Source organism: Bubalus bubalis, chromosome 18 (genome assembly GCF_019923935.1).
Source record: "Bubalus bubalis isolate 160015118507 breed Murrah chromosome 18, NDDB_SH_1, whole genome shotgun sequence".
NCBI classification, from domain to species: Eukaryota; Metazoa; Chordata; class Mammalia; order Artiodactyla; family Bovidae; genus Bubalus; species Bubalus bubalis.
Window position 1 is genome coordinate 54,341,753 of NC_059174.1, and position 18,868 is coordinate 54,360,620.

General features: G+C 52.4%; 2 protein-coding genes across 9 annotated transcripts in view; one reads left to right on the forward strand and one right to left on the reverse strand.

Annotated features, from left to right (window-relative positions):
• The window catches only part of LIG1 (DNA ligase 1), a 27,415-nt gene extending 15,616 nt beyond the window's left edge, over nt 1-11,799 (reverse strand). Inside the window, exons 1-9 of one of the 4 annotated variants that reach the window (XM_006067426.4) lie at nt 11,672-11,799; nt 8,196-8,263; nt 7,034-7,123; nt 5,694-5,832; nt 4,206-4,332; nt 2,861-2,956; nt 1,310-1,417; nt 776-892; nt 484-559 (exon numbers count right to left, since the gene is read on the reverse strand). In XM_006067426.4, coding sequence (XP_006067488.1) covers nt 484-559; nt 776-892; nt 1,310-1,417; nt 2,861-2,956; nt 4,206-4,332; nt 5,694-5,832; nt 7,034-7,123; nt 8,196-8,212 — 770 coding nt within the window. In that variant the 5' untranslated portion in view covers nt 8,213-8,263; nt 11,672-11,799. Of the gene's footprint in view, nt 1-483; nt 560-775; nt 893-1,309; nt 1,418-2,860; nt 2,957-4,205; nt 4,333-5,693; nt 5,833-7,033; nt 7,124-8,195; nt 8,264-9,567; nt 9,755-11,170; nt 11,195-11,671 lie in introns of those variants that run through there. The other 3 variants (XM_044930805.1, XM_006067424.3, XM_006067425.3) reach the window with 3 other exon arrangements.
• ZSWIM9 (zinc finger SWIM-type containing 9) overlaps nt 11,382-18,868 on the forward strand; it is a 24,660-nt gene continuing 17,173 nt past the window's right edge. The window contains exons 1-2 of one of the 5 annotated variants that reach the window (XM_044930806.2): nt 11,382-11,656; nt 13,227-13,502. In XM_044930806.2, the coding sequence (XP_044786741.1) occupies nt 13,237-13,502 (266 nt within the window). In that variant the 5' untranslated portion in view covers nt 11,382-11,656; nt 13,227-13,236. The other 4 variants (XM_044930807.2, XM_025269418.3, XM_025269417.3 and 1 more) reach the window with 4 other exon arrangements.

Genomic DNA, 18,868 nt, shown 5'->3' on the forward strand with positions numbered 1-18,868 from the left:
AGGAGCCAGGGCAACTCGGCCTCCAGGCCTGGCCTTACCCCCACCCTCCCTGCGTGTCCCAGGGACGATGGCCTAGCTGCTCTGGGCTACTGGTTTCAGTGCCTGGGAAATGGCTAAACACCAGCTTCCTGCACAGGCCCACTGCAGAGAGAAACTAAAAAGGCACAAAAGAAACCTTTAGGACGTGACTTGACACAGAGGAGGCTCAAGAAAAGGAGCTGACCTTTCCAACAGCGCAGTCACGTGCTGAAATGGGGCCATTTAATCTAATAAGGTTGCGACTGGGGTACAAACTTGGCATTAAGAATCCCAGATTTTTTATTAGACTAATTAAACCTGAATCACAAAATTCTAACACTGAAAGGCTGTTTGGTGATGACCGGTCTCCTTTTTGGAGGTCCACCTCCAATGAGATCAGTGAGGCCTGGGACTCACTGGCTTACTTTGTTTTGTCTGCTGTTCTCTTGATGGATCCTGACTCACCCCTTGGTCTCGTCCTTTCTCAGAGCACCAGGTCCTTCTTCTTTCGCTTCTTTTTTGACAGCTGGCTTCCGGGGGGCTGGGGAATGAAGCAGGGAAACAGTGGACCCTTTCTCCTTCCCACAGCCCCCACCTCCCAAGTACTCTCCAGGTGGCATCGCCCCGTGCTTGGGGCGGGAACACGGCAGGAGGGGCAAGTTAGGCCTTCTCACCCATGGGAAGGCCGAGCTCCTTGGAGAAAGACCCACCTGCCTCTTCCCTGCGCAGCCCCGCAAGGTGAAGGGGAGACACTCACAGAAGAAACTGCTGAGGGTCTTTGGAGTTTTGGGGGGCGGTTGAGCCTGGTCATTCTCCTGTGGTTCCTGCTTCACCGTCACCCCAGGCTCTGAAACGCTTTCTGTCGGGGACTCTGCTGAAAGTGAGAGAGGTCAGATGGTGATGCAAACCTTAAACAAATGTATTTCTTGGCCACGAGGCATGTGGGACCTAGTTCCCCGACCAAGGATGGAACCTGGGCCCCCTGCATTGGGAGCACAGAGTCCCAGCCACTGGACAAGTCCCCGGTGCCTATGATTTCTGAAAGATAACTCGTTGGAGGATGACTGGCTCTTTTTTCCTCACATGTGTGGAGGAGAAATAACAATAAAAATAACAATAGTAACAAACCCTAAAGTTTCCCCTAGAATTTGCTTTTAGACAAGACATTGGAGAATCTTACTGAAGTCTTATCTAAGCCTTATTTACATTAACTGTCCTCCAAAGACATGGGACCCCCCCGCCCCAAAACCAGAGAGAAGGGCCCCAGGGAGGAAGAAGGTCAGACACTCACTGGAGGTCTTCTGGGGCTCAGGGGGCGTCGTGGGCTGGTCCCCGCTTTCCACTTCCTCCTTGTCGCCCCCTTCAGGCTCTGGGAGGCTTTCTGTTGGTGTCTCCGCTTCTGATGACAGACAAAAAAGGCAGATGGCAAGAAGTGGCACTGGGAACCCCTCCCCAAGGGCATCTGCATTCCCAAGACACTCCGCCCCGTTTCATCTTTGCTGCGCTGACCGCACATGTGTGAAGTGATGGGAGGGGTGAGGGTGGGTCAGCCCTGGACCACGCGGGGACCTTGAGGGACGCCAACCCCAACGCTTGCTTGTGTAGCTGAGAAGCGGGGAGGGCCAGACTTTTCTTATAAACCATTATTTTTGAATTATTCACGATGAAATAGAACTGGAAAGGTTTCAAAATGCCAATGATAACTTGTTAAAAGTTTTTTTAAGCTGACTGAAAAATAAAAAAAAACCCACCTCCAGGGTAATAATAATAACTGCATCAATTGACTTGGGAATAATCTGCCTTAGTAGAGAGAAGTCATCCCCTGCCCTGGCCCCCAAAACCCCTGGACACAGATAAGGGCTAAAACTTCATGATTTACAGTAAAATTTGTTACTAAAAATTGCCAACCAGAAATCAGATCTCCACCAAATTCAGACCTTCCCTGGAAAGGACAAACCCAATAAAGACCTCTTATTAAAACAAATGACGGTGACCAAGCCTGATTATTATAATCGTGTAAAGGCCCCAAATGATCTGTGGATCAGATGTTTGTGGCTGTATTTCCCAGGTAAGATATTTTACATTTTCAAGGGAAACAGGCTGGACGCTGTGTGACCTACTAGCTCGCGGCATTTCGCTTGTCATTATTAGATCACATACTTGGTAATTCATGACGTCAGCTTTCTGCAAAGCTGGGTACTCATGGGTGGTGTGATGAAAACCAAGTATTACATGAAAATCAGCATGAACAGGAAACGAGGGCAGCAGTTTTCAACTGGACTCCGAGGTCCGAGCAATTGTGCAGTGCCCAGGAGACATCCTATTAGAAACTAACTGTGATTATTTAAGAATTAATTTTTTTCCCTTTCAATGCTATGTATATTACTTTCTCAAATGCCCAAGCTGCTAGAACATAAATAAATAGTTGTTTGCACATAACTCGACAAGCTGAAGAGCAAAGGCCTTGGGCAATGCGCAGTTAGTTACTAAGACACTACAGGCCCTGGAAGTTTCTACTTCTTTGCTTTTTGGCAAAACTTACAATAAAAACAAATCATTTAGAGGAAAATATCTTCCATACGAGAAATAAAAAGAGAGAATAAACTGTATATGAATTAAGGTGGCCAAACTAACGTATTCCAGAATGCGTTCATGACAAAATTCCCTGGGCGGCAGGGTGGGATTCTGATGGAAACGTGTGGATTCCTGGTCAAAGTGTCAAATCAAGTGGGGTCCCCACCCCCTGTCCTCCTAGGCAGGCCCCCACCTTTCCAGACCCCCCACACACAGACACACAGAGTGAGCCTCTCCCCCACTTCCTCCCTCCCGACCAGGGTCTCACCTTCTTCCTCCTTCTTCTTCTTAGTTTCTGGGTCCTCGTCCTCGCCCTGCTCTTTCAGGACATCCTGAAATGTCCGTTTGGGAAGCTGCTTCCGGGCTGGAAAGACAAAGGGCTCAGGGTGGCCTCCTTGCTGGCCCACCGGACCCACCACGGTGGGCTCAGACCCCCGTGGTGATGGCCCCTGGGACGGGTCTGGGGCCCTGCCACTGCCCGGGTGGGGGCCCCATCCCTCAGGCTTCTGCTTCCTGGCTGTGTGGTTGCGACAGGCAGGTCCCTTCATCTTGGGAGCCAGCACCCGCCCCCCTCTCTGCTTCACCTCGCGCCACACGCTATCCTCAAGCCCTCGCTGCCCCCCACATCACACCTTATCCTCAGAGACTCCGAGGGGTGTGGGGTTCCAGAACCTGCTGTGCTGTTCCCACCCCGAGGCCTTCACACGTGCTCTGCTTGGCAGCAACACTTCCCTGTCCCCCTTTCTCAACAGGGCCGACCCCGACCAGGACTCTGATCCAAGACTCAGGCCAGACGGCCGCTCCTCTGGGCCCTGCCTCAATCCGCAGCCACCCCCGTGCCTGCACGTCATTCCTCATAGCAGCACCGTCAGTGGAAACGTACAGTGAGCCACGTGTGTCGTCTGAAACTTTCTAGTGGCTACACCGAGGAAAGGAAAAAGAACCAGGTGAATTTAAGTTTGGATAATCTTGTTTACTGGACCCAACATAACCCAAATATGATGATCCCAACATGTTTTGAATATTTCAAGTCAGTATCATTCTTTTTCCTATGCTGCTGCTGCTGCTGCTAAGTCGCTTCAGTCGTGTCCAGCTCTGTGCGACCCCGTAGACAGCAGCCCACCAGGCTCCCCCGTCCCTGGGATTCTCCAGGCAAGAACACTGGAGTGGCTTGCCATTTCCTTCTCCAACGCATGAAAGTGAAGAGTGAAAGTGAAGTCACTCAGTCGTGTCCGACTCATAGCGACCCCATGGACTGCAGCATACCAGGCTCCTCCGTCCATGGGATTTTCCAGGCAAGAGTACTGGAGTGGGGTGCCATTGCCTTTCCTATGCTAGGTCTTCTAAATCTGATGCACTTACAAGCACATCTCAACTGGGCACTGAATTTTCATCAGAAATACTTGATGTGTTTAGATTTCATACCATCTGCCAGTGAGAAAGCCCAGAGAAGGGAAGCCATTTGCCCAAGGTCACACAGCCAGGGGCTGGTGGAGCCGTGCTCTTAACCACAATGCGAAGACCAGCACTGGCAGGAGGGTGGCTCAACGGTGGAGAGATCCACACGTGGACAAAGACAGGTAGCTGAAACAGTGTGGCCCGGGGGTCCTTACCCGTGCGACGCTTTGGGATCCCTGATGGGGATGCAACCGCTGGGGAGGGTTTGGAGCGGGAAGGGCTGCTCTCAGGCAGTGTGACAGGACTGGGAGGCGAGGCCTGTGGAGAGTCTGAAGCAGGCTTCTGGAAAGGAAGAGAAAGAGCAACTCCTGAGTTGGGGGAGAAGGAGGGAGCACCCAGCTGTTTCAGTTTCCAAACACTTGAGAGAACACAGCGACTCAGCCCCGGCTCTGGCCTCTTACCTGGGCCACCACTCCACTCTCCTGTGTAGTTTCATGGTCCCAGACTCGCCCTATTATGGACCATGGTAACAATTCTTTTATTTTTTCCCTAAAGTGATAAGATCTTTGATTTTTTGCTAAGCATAATATGGCCCAACCAAAAAGTGGTGGCTCAGATGGTAAAGAATTTGCCTGCAATGCAGGAGAACTTCCCTGGGTTGGGAAGATCCCCCGGAGGAGGGCATGGCAATCCACTCCAGTATTCTTGTCTGGAGAATCCCCACGGACAGAGGAGCCTGGTGGGCTACTGTCCATAGGGTCGCAAAGAGCCAGACACGACTGAGCGACTAAGCACAGCACAGCACATAATATGGCCCAACCAAAAACTTGCCAGATGCCCTTGTAGCTAGGTGTGGTCAGGAGCCTAAGGACTACACTTCCCAGACTCCCTTGCAGCTAGGTCAGAAGCCCCAGGTCTACACGATGCAATGTAAGGGCAACTGGTTCAAATGACATTCACCTAAATGCAAGGGGAGTGCCCTGCTCTTCCCACTGGCTGAATGTGGGCATTCACTTGGACAACTTCATCTAGGGACGGTGAGCAACAATACAGAAGCACCCTGGGGCAGAGCGAGCCGAGGAAAAGACGGAGATGACAAGAGGCAGCTCATGGGGGGCCTTGAAAGCTCCATCAGGACTGTCTTTGTCCTGAGCTGGCAACCCCAGGGCGGGGGTGGGGGTAGGGGAAGGGTTGGAGATGGAAGAGGGGTGCGCAGTGGGGGAGACAGGATGTTGCTTCACCATCGACAGACTGAGAAGTGCTGCACTTCGGATGTGATCTTCAGAGCAGCCAACAGGCAAGAAATGACTTAAATGAGGGGAGCAAGTGAGCCGCTGCACTTGGGGAAGATGGAAAGCCTTCGATTCCATGGGTTCTGAGCCCTTCCTCCACAGCAGGCATTCTCTCCCATCACTGTGTAAATCAACTCACAGCACCTTCACGGCCACCCCTGACAGGGGAGGCTACCAGGAGCTGCCCGAGCCACCTGAGGCTGCCTGCCAAGACATCACCAGGGCAAGGAACCACGCCCAGGCCCCAGGGCGGAGGCGGAGTTAGGCGCACAGAAACCAGGCCCAACCACTGAACTCCTCCGCCCCCTGGGGCATCAGCTCCAGAATTCTCCTGAGTAGCTGCTGCACTCAGCTTCAAGGCCAATGGGAATGACGCTTCTGGTGAACGGGGGCAGGCTACTGGGGCCCCACCTGGCTTCTGGGGGTGGTGGGGGCTTCCTCTTCCTCCTCCTCGCCCTCGCTGCCCAGGACCCGGGTCGCCTTCCTCCCCGGCCTCTTCACTGGAGAGTCACCCTCAGACACCACTCGATTCCGCTCCTTCAGCGCCACCCTGGAAAAGTGAAAAAATGGAGGTTTTTCCAGCAGGCAGAGTGGGGACACTGCCCCCAGACTCTCCAGCAATTTCATTATGTTTCATTCCCTTCCTTGCCTTTCAAGCATGCAACAAACATCTTCCAGAAGCCTCCTTGGCATGTATATATTTTTTAGGCTGTTGGGTCTTTGTTACTTTTCTCTACTTGTGGTGCATGGGCTTCTCATTGCAGTGGCTTCTCTTGTCGCAGAGCATGGGACCTATGGTACTCAAACTCAGTAGTTATGGCTTCTAGCCTTTACAGTGCTCAGGCTCAGTAATTATGGCACAGGGGCTCAGTTGCTCTGCAGCATGTGGGATCTCTCTGAACCAGGGATCGAACCCATGTCTCCTGCATTGGCAGGCAGATTCTTTACTACTGAGCCGCCAGGGAAGCCTTCAGCGTATACTCTGAAACACCCATCCCCCTCGTCCCACTTCTCTGGAGGGCTTCTGTGTGCCCACCTGGTGGTGGGTGATGCTGGAGGAACAAACGAAGTCCCTACGAAGGATAGACAATGGCCTTCAACATTTCTTTGGAGACTTTCTTTCAGTCAGTCATGTAAGACTCTGATCCCCTCGGGAGGGACTACACTTCTCAGCAACATAAAGACAAAAGGGGTGGCTCTCAAAGTCAGAAGTGTTGATAAATCATGACCTGATCTTTATCACTGACTGAGCATCTTTTATGAATCAGGCCCTGTTCTGTAAGTTGTTAGGGTGTTGACGCATCAAGTCCACACTGAAAGCCTGATACAGATCATGACACCCTGTTACCCATAAGGAAACTAGGCACAGGATCCCAGGGTCCCAAACTGGGAAGGTGAGCTAAATCTACCTTGAATGGTCCAGGGACAAGGTCTTCCCAAGAACTTATGACAAGGATGGTGGGGAGAGAACACTGTTCTCCTCAGAGGCAGCCAGTGGCAGGGTCCCTGACTTGTGGAGGAAGTCTGCTCCAGAATGAAGTCAAGACACTGGGCCAGAGTCCTGAAGACAACTCTGAGGTCCCAGACGCAGCTATACCAGAAGCTGACACTACCTTTAGCCTTTCAGTTTACCAGGATCAAAAACTTCCCCATGGAGGCCTGCGACATTCTGAGCCGAGTTTGTTAACACTTGCAGCCAACAGAGTCCTGACTGATGAACAGATTCACCACCTCCCAGCCCCAGAACGTACTTCGGAGGGGACTCCGTTTCTCTGATGCTCTTGGATGTCTCCTTCTCTGGCTTCTTTGCTTTGCCCTCTTTCTTGGGCTGGAAAAATGACCTGGAAGAGCAGAAGAGGGGGAAAAGAAGTGAATGATAACAGTACCAGTAACCCCTCTAACACATGCCACATCCCTCAGCTTCCGATGCCCATCCCCATTTCTGGCACACAGCAGAAGACTTTGAACAATCCCCTTAGATGGATGAGGAAACTGAGGCTTGGACAGAGGAGGCAGCACTATGTGCTTTTCTGCCTCAGCTCACCTCTCACGTGAGAGCCAGGACGCATCCCAGTTTCCCTCCTACAAGTATTAACTGTGCACTTACTATGTGGCAGGCCCTGTCCTGGGAACCCAGGGGCACAGGAGCGGCCCCGACACATAAAGTCCCTGCCCTCAAGGGGCTGACGCTCCAGGAGTAGGCAGACATTAAGCAATGTGTTCATTGCTTAGTTGTGTCTGGCTCTTTGCAACCCCATGGACTGCAGCCCACCAGGCTCCTCTGTCCATGGGGATTCTCCAGGCAAGAATACTGGAGTGGGTTGTCATGCCCTCCTCCAGGGGATCTTCCCAACCCAGGGTCTGGGTCTGTTGCATTGCAGGCAGATTCTTTACTGTTTGAGCCACCAGGGAAGCCAATAGCTAATATGAAATGTTTGGAAGCGTTATCTGCTCTAGAAAAGGTCAAGTAATGGGCTCTCCCTTCCACCCAGGCATTACCGGCCCTTTAGGCTGGATCATACTTTGTCATGGAGGGCTATCTGGGGCACTGTAGGATGTTAACAGCCTGCCCTACCTTTACCCACCAGATGCTAAGGGAAGCCCCCTCTCCCTCCAAGTGGTGACAACCAAGAATGTCTGATGTTCCCTGCTGGAGGGGGTCGGGGGGAGTTGGAAACTGCCCCAGATTGAGAACCACGGGGCTAGGGTCTCTGAACCTTGCAGCCACTAAAATTCTCAGTTACTATACCACCTGGTTTTCCAGTGCCCCTCCCCACTCTCCATACTGCTCAACTCCTGGAAATTCCTATGTAAAGACTAACCCGAGTTCTTCTAAGATAAGGGCAGAGGTAGAGAGAGGAGCAGAGAATTTGGAGAACGCAAGCTGCTGGTGGGTGGGGCGGGGGTCCTTACATGATACTTCGCTGCATGACGGTATCAGAATTCTCTCCCCACTCCTCCTCTCCTCTGGTCACCAGTTTCTGAAAAGAACATCCAAAAATACTTGATGAGGATACTCATTTTTGTGCAGAGATCAAAACACAAAACACACTGATTGTGTGGAGATCGGAACACATACACCTCTGATAAGAGGGGAAACTTTCACAAATTGAGGTTTAGGGAAATCACCCTAAAATCTACATCATTTGGCTTGAACTTCACGCTGACAGACCTGACAAATGGGCTGTCAAACATAATATGCAGCTGCTTTAACCGACTAAAGAAAAGAATGCATTTACCAGAAATAAAAAAAGTCTACTCTGAAGACAGGGCTAAAAGCCTTCCTTCCTATGAGCCCAGACTAGGAGCTCTTCAAAGACAAGGCTCCTTTCCCAGGTGCCCAGGCCATAATGACTCTGTGTGTACATGCTAATCTTTTTCTTCTTTTTGAAACCTTGAAAAATGTGTCCCCGGTCACATCTGATATACGTTCTTTGCTCTGTTGTTTGGTCACTAAGATGTGTCTGATTCTTTTGCAACCCCATGGACTGCAGCCCGCCAGGTTCCTCTGTCCATGGGATTTCCCAGGCAAGAATACTGGAGTGGGTTGCCATTTCCTTCTCCAGGGGATCTTCCTAGCTCAGGGATCAACCAGCGTCTCCTGCACTGAGGGTAGATTCTTTAACATGGAGCCACCAGGGAGGCCCACTCTTTGTTCTAACAAGATATAATTCTGCTGAAAACCATGCTTCACTGGAGCAGTTCCTCAGAACTGAAAGGCTTTCTCCTGGGCTAGAATCCTCCATTTGGCTCAAATAAAACTCTTCTTCCCTTCCTATATTATTTCTATTCCAACTTCAAATGTTCCCCTGCTGCTGCTAAGTCGCTTCAGTCGTGTCCGACTCTGTGCGACCCCATAGACGGCAGCCCACCAGGCTCCCCTGTCCCTTGGATTCTCCAGGCAAGAACACTGGAGTGGGTTGCCATTTCCTTCTCCAATGCATGAAAGTGAAAAGTGAAAGTGAAGTCGCTCAGTCGTGTCCAACTCCTAGCAACCCCATGGACTGCAGCCTACCAGGCTCCTCCGTCCATGAGATTTTCCAGGCAAGAGTACTGGAGTGGGGTGCCACTGTCTTCTCTGCAAATGTTACCCAGTCCTTCCCTAAGTCTCCAAACCAGTCAGTGCTCCCTCTTTTCACTGTCCTTCCCCATCATGTCCTCCCTTCCTTCCTTAACTCTGGCAGACTCCAGTACACCTTTCATCCCTCTCTGGGCCCTGCCTCCTGTCCTCTGTCTCACTGGGCAAAACCCCAAAGCTGTTGACTGAAGCCAACTTTCCACCCACCCTGTTCCTGCAACCGCAGAGTAGAGTGGGACTGGTCACCAGGAGTCCTTCGGGTTGCGGTCCAAGCCTCTCCATTTCCCCAGACTGTTCAATTCTCCAGCTCTCTCAGGCAAGCGGCTTCTTTAGCCGCCAACACCGACTCCACCCTCTGCCGCCGAGAAAACGCAAGCAAATGCGAGAAAGGCAATTTCCCACTGCCTTATCTACCTCCTGCTGCACCTGCAAACCGCTCCAAATCCCAGCTGTAGGTACTTTGACCACCCAGCTGTACTCTTATCTGAGATCAGACCCTTGACCTGCGCACCAGATCTCATGCCCTCTGACCTCCTCAAACCCTATGCTCCAGTAAGCCCCTCCTTTCTTTCCTCTAGATCAACTTTTCTCTCTCTACTAGACCATGCCTATCGATTTACAAATCAGCTGTGATTTGTCCCATCTTAAAAATCAAACAAAATCCCTTCTCTTGAGCCTACATGTTCCAGCAGCTATCGCTCCATCTCTCCTCCCCTTTTCAGAGACGTCATACAAAGAACTGGAGAAGGCAATGGCACCCGACTCCAGTACTCTTGCCTGGAAAATCCCATGAACGGAGGAGCCTGGAAGGCTACAGTCCATGGGGTTGCTGAGGGTGGGACACGACTGAGCGACTTCACTTTCACTTTTCACTTTCATGCATTGGAGAAGGAAATGACAACCCACTCCACTGTTCTTGCCTGGAGAATCCCAGGGACGGCGGAGCCTAGTGGGCTGCCATCTATGGGGTCGCACAGAGTCAGACACGACTGAAGTGACTTAGCAGCAGCATACAAAGAACTGTCCCGTGGCATCATCTCCAGTCTCTCTCTCCTCCCATCCCTGCTTGAACCTTCAAGTTTCTCCACATCCCTCAGCTGGCCCTTCTCATCAAGGTGATAGAAGAACTCTGGGTTGCTAATTCCGGAAGTCACCTCCTGTTCCTCATCTTGGGCCACCAGCAGGATTAGAAACATCTGACTCCTTGCTCCATTGAAATTCTTTTTTTTTTGAAATTCTTTCTTCATACCACACACACCCTCACCTTGGTGTCCATAAATATTAAAGAAAAAAAAAATTCAAAGATTCATATAGCTAGTTTTCTATGCTGATATCTCTATCTGGATATCTAACCAACATCTCAGACCCAATCAGACCAGCTCAAGATCCTTGTCTCTTCCCTCCCCAAATCTTCTAGCCCTCCCTCCACCATCCTGGGCAATAATAAGCGCAGTGCTGTGTGTGCTAAATCGTTTCAGAGTTTTTGCGACCCTATGGACCGTAGGGATTTTCCTGGCAAGAATACTGGAGTGGGTTGCTATGCCCTCCAACAGGGCATCAATCTTCCAGACCCAGGGATCGAAGTTGTCTTTCAAGTCCCCTGCATTGGCAGGCAGGTTCTTTACCACTAGCGCCACCTGAGAAGCCCACAATAAGCCCAGACCTTTCAGCTCCCCTCCCCTGGACCCCACACCTTCACGTCTCTTCCCTTGACTCCGCCCCCTCATCAGTCATACACAAGGCCAGAGCGCTCCCCGTTCAGAACGTTCTCGACCTTTCAAAAGGCCTTTGCTTTAGGCCTAGATCTTACCAAGGACTTCCCCGCCCCACCTCCATCTCCCTGGGCTCTCCCCTTAAAGTTGACCCTTTCCCTTCAACCTTTCCCTGGCCCCGCCCACTATTAAACTTTCCCCTAGACCCACCCCCTTCCAAGTGGGCCTGCCTCTCCGGCCCTTCCAACTTCCGGATGACCCCGCCCACCTAGAGCCGTTCCCCGCCCCCTCATCCCTATATAACCACGCCCCTTTCAGGTAGTCCCGTCCCTCCAGGCCTCTCTTCAGATCCTGTCCTGTGCAGTTTTCGGTCTTCGTCTACCTTCTACCTGATCCTGAACCTCTGACGGACGCCGTCCCGCCCCCTCCAGCGGCCCGTAGCCCGCGCACTCCCCTCCGCAGCGCGCTCCCGGTCATATCAGCCTGCCCCCATGTCCTCTCCTTTGCAGCCGACCTATTCGGCGAAAGCTGGAGCCCCGAGTTGCCGACACGCGCTCTGTTGAACAGCCCTGAAGCCCCGCAAGGCTAGTGCCACTTGCCTCGCGCCAGGCCCGCGCGCCGCTGTCCTGAGCGTCTCTCCTGGAGCGACCCCGCAGTCCCAATTTCGCGCCACCGACTTCGCGCGCAGACTTCGGCGGGCGGGGGCGGGGCCGAGTCGAGGGGCGGGGCCGGGCGGCGTCCGAGCCGCCGTCGCGAGGAGGACGCTGGGAGTTGTAGTCTCCCGGTCATGAGACTCCCTGGAAAGGGGATGAAGTGGGGCGAGCCCTCCCGCAGAGCACGCTGGGAAACAGCCCCGAGCCACTGTTGCTTTGGATTGAGGAGTGACCAGCGGGAAAACGGAGATTTGGTGGGAGCCGCCGCGCGAGGCACGGCGGGAAGAGAGGCGGGAGGCCGCGCGGGGCATCCCGGGAGCAAGGGCCGGGCCGGGCCGCGGCGCGGGGCATTGTGGGAGGTGGACGCCGCTCCGGGGCGGGTAGGTGAGTGGGGAGGGGCGGGAAGGGTGCACATCTGGGGGAGGGGAGAGGCACAGCTGGGTGGGACAGCCGGGATGGGAGGTGCCGCGGCTGGCAGGGCTGGGAGGGGTTGTGGAGCCTGGAGCCGGCTGGGAGTGGCTCCAAGAGTGGGGGAGGCGCAGCTGGACGTGGGGGAGCATCTGGGGCGATGCAGCCCGTCTAACGACGACGGGCCACGTCTAGGGCGAGGACGCCAATCTGGGGGAGGATGATAGCTGGACGTGGGAGGAGGGGGCCACAGCTGGGCCGCGCGGTGCATCTGGGCAGATGGGGACCGCAGATGAATATTGGTGACACTTTAGAGAATTGGCCATAAGTGAATGGGGCACACACCTGTACGTGAAGGGGCCATACTCGATGTGGGGAGGACTTCTGGATACGAGAGCATCTCTTGGAAGTAGGGGCACAGCTGCATGTGGCAACCACTGGGGGCCTCTTCTGGGAGAGAGGCAACAGCCGCCTAGTATCTGAGACACGTCTGGGGAGGAGAAAGCCACAGGTGCATGAAGAATAAGATGGGATGAGCGATCCATTACTGGAGGTGCGGAGCACATCCTGAGATCGAGCATCTTTAGAAGGGCCGCGAGGGGGGGGGGGAGGTCGCAGCTGGATGTGGGTTACAGCCCTCGTATAGGCGCATGAAAGAGGGCGTTCTAGATGACCGGGGGCTCCAGAGGTTACCGCCAAGTGCAGAAGGCACATCCGGAAGGGGAGGGAATCCTACCTGGAAGCTGGGAACACATTCGGGAAGGGGTCCACGACTGAGTTTTAAGAGTCATATTTTGGGAGAGGGACCGCAACTGTACTAGGGATCACGTGTGTCTATGGAGGAGACCAGAACTGGAGTTAAAAGATCAGCCTGGCAGGTTCCAACTTTCCCAGGAATATAGCTGGGCGTGGGAGGAGGCCAAAGATGGGCTGGAGGTTAACGGGTACACCCCGCTCCCCGCCCCCGCCCCCTGCCCCACCTGTAGAGAGGCGTCAGCTCTGAAGAGGCAGGCGGAGACTGGAGCAAGCGGGAGACCTCCTCGGGAGAGGATGGATCTGATATCCAGGTGTCCTCCCCACCCCTCCCACCCAGGCGCCCCAGGATGGAGCCTCCACCAGGCACAGCGGCGGGGCAGGAGGAGCAGGAGCTGCGGGAGAGGGCCTTCTTCTCGTGGGCCGAGTTCAGTCGCTTCTTCGATGCGTGGTGCCAGCAGCGACTGGCACTCTTCTTCGTCAAGAGCTCCATGCACCTGGCGCGCTGCCGCTGGGCCAGCGCGCCCCCGCTCTACACGCTCATCGACGTGCTCAAGTACAGCTACGTGCGGCTGGTGTGCAAGGACGTGCGCGCGCCCAGCCGGCCCGCCGTGGGGTGCGTGAGCCGGGCTGGGGGCTGGCGGGGGGTGGTGTGCGTCCCGTGGGAGGGGGAAGCAGCGAGCCCGCACCCGGGAGACAGGGAGGGCAGAGATGTCAACTGAAACCGCTAAACCTTGAAGAGAGACTAAAGGGTCAAGGCTCAGACTAAAAACTGAGACAGAGGCAGTTTGCTGGAGGGATGGAGAGCCACTTGCAAAGTGCGGCCTCCACTTAGAGATTTTATAAGAGACCCGTGGAGAGGCACAGAGCGAGACAGACACACACACCCAAGAGACATTAAAAAAGAAAATTCCAAAAACATGGAGACATGGCGCCAAAAACACCAGCCAGCCAGAAAAACAGGTGAGAGCCCAGATTTAGGACACCTATGAAGAGGCTAGCTGCAGAGAAAGCCATAGGACAAAAATAGCCCGCCCCCCCCCCCCAAAAAAACAAAACAAAACAAAAAATCATTGCATTCAGTAAATCCAAGGCCAGGTCCCCTGCCAGGAACTAGGGATATTTCACTTGGGAGTTGGGGTGGGGGTTAGCAAGACAGACAAATTCCCAGCCCTTCTGCTTTCAGAAGGGACAGAAGAGTGACATGATATGAACAAGCTCACAGATAACAGTTCCCTCTAACTGTAATGCTTCAGAGGGCTTGAGGAATCCAAGAGGGCTAGGAGACACAACCAAGTGGCCAGGGGTATTTTAACTTACCCTAGTTTTAAACCCTGCACATTCTCCATACCATGTTGGGTTTCCAGCTTCCCTTGCAACTCAGGAGGAGGCTGAGACATTGTTCCCATGTGGCAGGCAGCCACCCCAATCAGAGGGGGCTTTGGCACTCAGGTTTGCCACAGACCCCACCACTCTCTGCCACCTCCTCCTTGGCCACTTCCTTTGTCTGTCTGGCCCTTGTCCGTGTATGAGTTGGAGACCCTTGGTTGGGGAGCCAGGGACAGAGGTGTTTGCTGAAGAACACAGGCTCTGCCTATAGGCTGCTTGAGACCGGCTCCACCACTTCCTGGGTGGGTCTCTTTGGGCTGCGAACTTCACATCTCCAAGCCTCAGTTTTCTCATCTATGGAAAGGGCTGTTGTAAGGTTACTGTGAGCAGGAAGGCAGCTTTCCAGCGCCTGGAACACGGGGCAGCTCAATACATAAGAACTCTTACAGGAGTCGCATGCACAGAGCAGGAAGCTGGCAGCCTGGGCCCACCACAGCTCTGCTGCTCATCAGCCCATGACGCTGAGCTCGTGACATCCCCTTTCTGGGCCTCAGTTACCTCCCTGGGAAAATGGGAGAAGTAATATATTAATGGGCTTCCCAGTTGGCTCAGTGGTAAAGAATCCACCTGCAATGCAAGAGATACAGGAGACGCTGGTTCAAGCCCTGGGTCAGGAAGATCCCCTGGAGGAGAGCAGGGCAACCCACTCCAGTATTCTTGCCTGGAGAATCCCATGGGCAGGGACCCTGGAGGGCTAGAGTCCATAGGGTCACAAAGAGTCGAAGATGATTGGGGCAACTTGGCACGCATACATACACACACGATAGTATCGATCAGTAGGTTTTGTGAGGATTCAATGAGTGGGTAGATTGAGATCATTCAAAAGGGGGCCCAGGTGATTGCTTAGTAACTACAGTTCAGAGTTCATTAAGCATTTCTCGTGAGGATTACAATTCTCAGTAGCTTACCCACTGCTTATTCTAGACACAGACTTGGAGAGCTAGAAGTAGAACAGTCTCAAACACTCATTATCACCCAGGTACCTGGAACATGAGAGCTTGTGGGGAGCTCAGGCCCAATCTGGAATCTCTCCTTGTTTTTGCTTTTTCTCCTTGTTAACAGAACCCAATTCAAAACAACAGACACTTACTGACCCCCTACCGTATTCATGCTCTTCATAGGGCGTGTGGAACCCAGAGAGCTGATGTCTGCCCTTGAGCAGCTCAGGAATCTAATGGAGGAGACAAAGGCCACCACCCCTCAAAGATGGCCCAAAGTAATGAAAAAGACGGGCTTCCCTAGTGGCTCAGTGGTGAAAAATCTGCCTGGCAGTGCCGAGATTCAGGTTCCATCCCTGGGTCAGGAAGATCCCCTGGGGAAGGAAATGGCAACCCACTCTAGTATTCTTGCCTGAGAATCCCATGGACAGAGGAGCCTGACAGGCTACAGTCCACAGGATCGCAAAAGAGTTGGACACGACTTAGCGACCAAACAAAATGCCACAACAACAACAAAACAAAACAAAAAAAGAGAAAGATGGAAGAGGATAAAAGAGGAATGATCAGCTCTACTGATCATCTACTCTGGGAAGATGTGGTAGATCTGGGTAGATCTGGAAGGCTTCCTGGAAGAGGTGACCATAGGTGGTATTTTCTCTATATGTTTGTGTTATGTATGTATTTGACTTAACAAACACATGGCACATACTACATGCAGGCACTGTCCCTCTACACATTTCAGAGGGACCCAGGGGGCAGGAGGGATGGGAGGGAGTGACAGGCCAGCAAGGGGGCGAGGACCATGCCTTGGGCTGGGCCTGGTGACTGGGTGGACAGTGGGATGGTCCCGGGATGCAGAGCCTGGGACTGGAGGTGATTGATGAACTGGTGGCTGAGGACGTGGGGGCCCATCATTTCTGAGCCCCTGTATTCCCTCCACCTGCTCAGGCGAGGCCTCTCCAGTGTCACAGGCCAGGGACTAAGGACAGAGTCGGGAATGAGTTCATGAGAAAGGCCAGGAGACATGGCTGGAATGGTGTCAGGCCTAGACCCGCAGGGCTGAGTCCAAGAGCTGGGACGTCATCCTGGTGCTCCCTGGGGCTGTGAGCAGGGTCAGCTCGAGGGGTAGGAAGACCCTCTGGGGCCTGACAGGGGATGGACTAGAGGCGGGAAACCAGAGGCCAGAGAGGCAGCTGGGGCTGAGGGGCCAGGGTACACAGAGAAGGGCCATCTTTCTAGCCCATCCTTTCCTGGAGGTTGCACAGTGACCCCCAAATCGCCACTGGTGTATCCCCCCCACTTTTCCCAGCTGTCACAGCACTCCCCTCTTTAGAACTCCCAACTTTTCCCAACACACACCAGCCTTTGAAAACACAAACATCTTGAGAACCTGAAAGATCCAGAAGAATCGTGTGAGTGGAGTGCAGAACACAGCGGCGGTACTTTTTTTTGATGGCAAGACTTGTAGGATCTTAGTTCCCCAACCAGGGGTGGAACCTGCACCCTGGGCAGCAAAAGTGCAGAGTCCTAACCACTGGACCACCAGGGAAGTCCTAGGAAGGGTACTTTTAGAAGAAAACAAGATGTTTGAAAACAGCAGCTACTTTTTAATGAACTGTTTATTAGATGTCAGCCCCCTTTCTCACCATGGATTTTAATCATCTCACTGAATCGTCTCAACGACCCTGCAAGGTGAGTATTATTATTAGCCCCTATTTCCAGATGAGAAAACTGAGGCACAGAGAGGTTAAAAAGACTTTCCCAAAATAACACAGCTGCTAAGAGGGAAAACCAGAATTTAGACCCACACAATTTGACCACAAAACCCAGGCTTTTAATTACCATCCTATCTCCCTCTCATCTTTATTTCAATCATGGATCACTTTAATGTGAGAGTTAAATGTGCTAACATCCTAAGGATATTTTGGTCCTAGGTACCATGCATTTGTTCATTTCATCAAGAGGTGTGTATTGAGCATCTACTATATGCAGGGTGTATGTGTCTTAGGTGCTGTGATTTCAGTGGGGAGCATTCATTGCAGATGTGCATCAATCAAATCATCACGCCAGTATTGTGATGGAATCTGCCCAGAGATGGTCAGGGAGGGCTTCCTGGAGGAGGTGGTGCTGGCTCTGAGTTGTGAAGGATGAGTAGGAGTTATCTAGATGAAAAGAAGGGAGAAGGATGTTACAGGGAAGAGGGAAAGAACTTATGGTAGGTTGGTTGCAATTGAAATAGGGGGAAAAAATGAATGGTTTGCAGAGTTTAGAAGGTGTGATAGGCAGGACTTGTGGTGGGTGATTTCAGTGGGATGAGTAATAAGTGGTGTACCTGGGGTTCAGACAGTGGCATATAGTCATTCACTCATATATTTACTGAGCACCTCCCAGGGGCCGGAGCTGTTCTAGGTGTTGAGGATCCAGCAGTAGACAAAACAGGCTAAAATTCCTGCCCATGTGGAGCTGACAGTGAGAGGGGCTCGTGGTATTGTTCCCCCAGTTAGATGGAGAGAAGGGGCACGTGGAGGCTGCCATAGACCATTGTGTGACATACTGGGACCCCATAGAGGGCACATGCCGTTCTCTGGTACGTCCATTCTTCTGGATGCATGGCTTCCCCTGGAGTTGGGGCTTGTTCTAGGGGCTGAAACACCCAGGCCCAAAGAGGTCAGACCAGAGAGAAAACCCATGAATTTTTCTAGACAAATATACTGGGTAGAACCCCATGAACTTGTCATTTGGTTAGATCAGAAATGGCTGCATGTTGGAAATTCTCTTGAGCTTCATCTGATACCATCGTGCGGCTCCACTATGCTGTGCTTAGTCAGTCAGTCGTGTCTGACTCTTTGTGACCCCATGGACTGTAACCCACCAGACTCCTCTGTCCATGGGGATTCTCCAGGCAAGACTACTGGAATGGGTTGCCATGCCCTCCTCCAGAGGATCTTCCCAATCCAGGAATCGAACCCAGGTCTCCCACATTTTAGGCCGATTCTTCACCGTCTGAGCCCCATCAGGGCAGCTTCACATTAATATTTTATTTAGAACAATTTGTACACTGAAGATTTTTCTAAATTTGCATTCTTTCTGTTACTTTAAGCAAAAAGTCTCAAATGCTTTTTGTGGATTTTTAAAATCTGTTAAACTCTTGGGTGTTACTTTGTGCATAGAGGGGAAAAAAAGAACTGTCTCTGATTTAGCAGAGACAATTCCAAGTATTTAGACTGGAGGTTTCTCGGTTGGATCCTGAGAAGGATCACCCTCCTCCAGGACTGTTTAGAAAGAATGTGGGAGCATTTAGGAGCTGGGGTGTGCTACTGGCATTTACCACCCGGGAGCCTTCTTAACTCTACCAGACCCCAGATGGTCTATGTTAGAAGGGTTGGCAGACTAGGAGCCCTGGGGCCAAATGCAACCTGCAGCTCATCATTGTAAATAAAGTTTTACTGACACACAGACACACCCATTCAGTTACATATCAACCATGGCTGTGTCTATGGTATAGCAACAGGACCTGTAAATTTGCTGACCCCTGCTCTATAAATGTGAAATCTACCAAAAAATGCCAATCTCACCTCCCCATGGAGAAACACAGTCCCCCTTTTGGACAACAGATGTCAATTTAAACATTATCAGAGAAATGTATACTCTGATT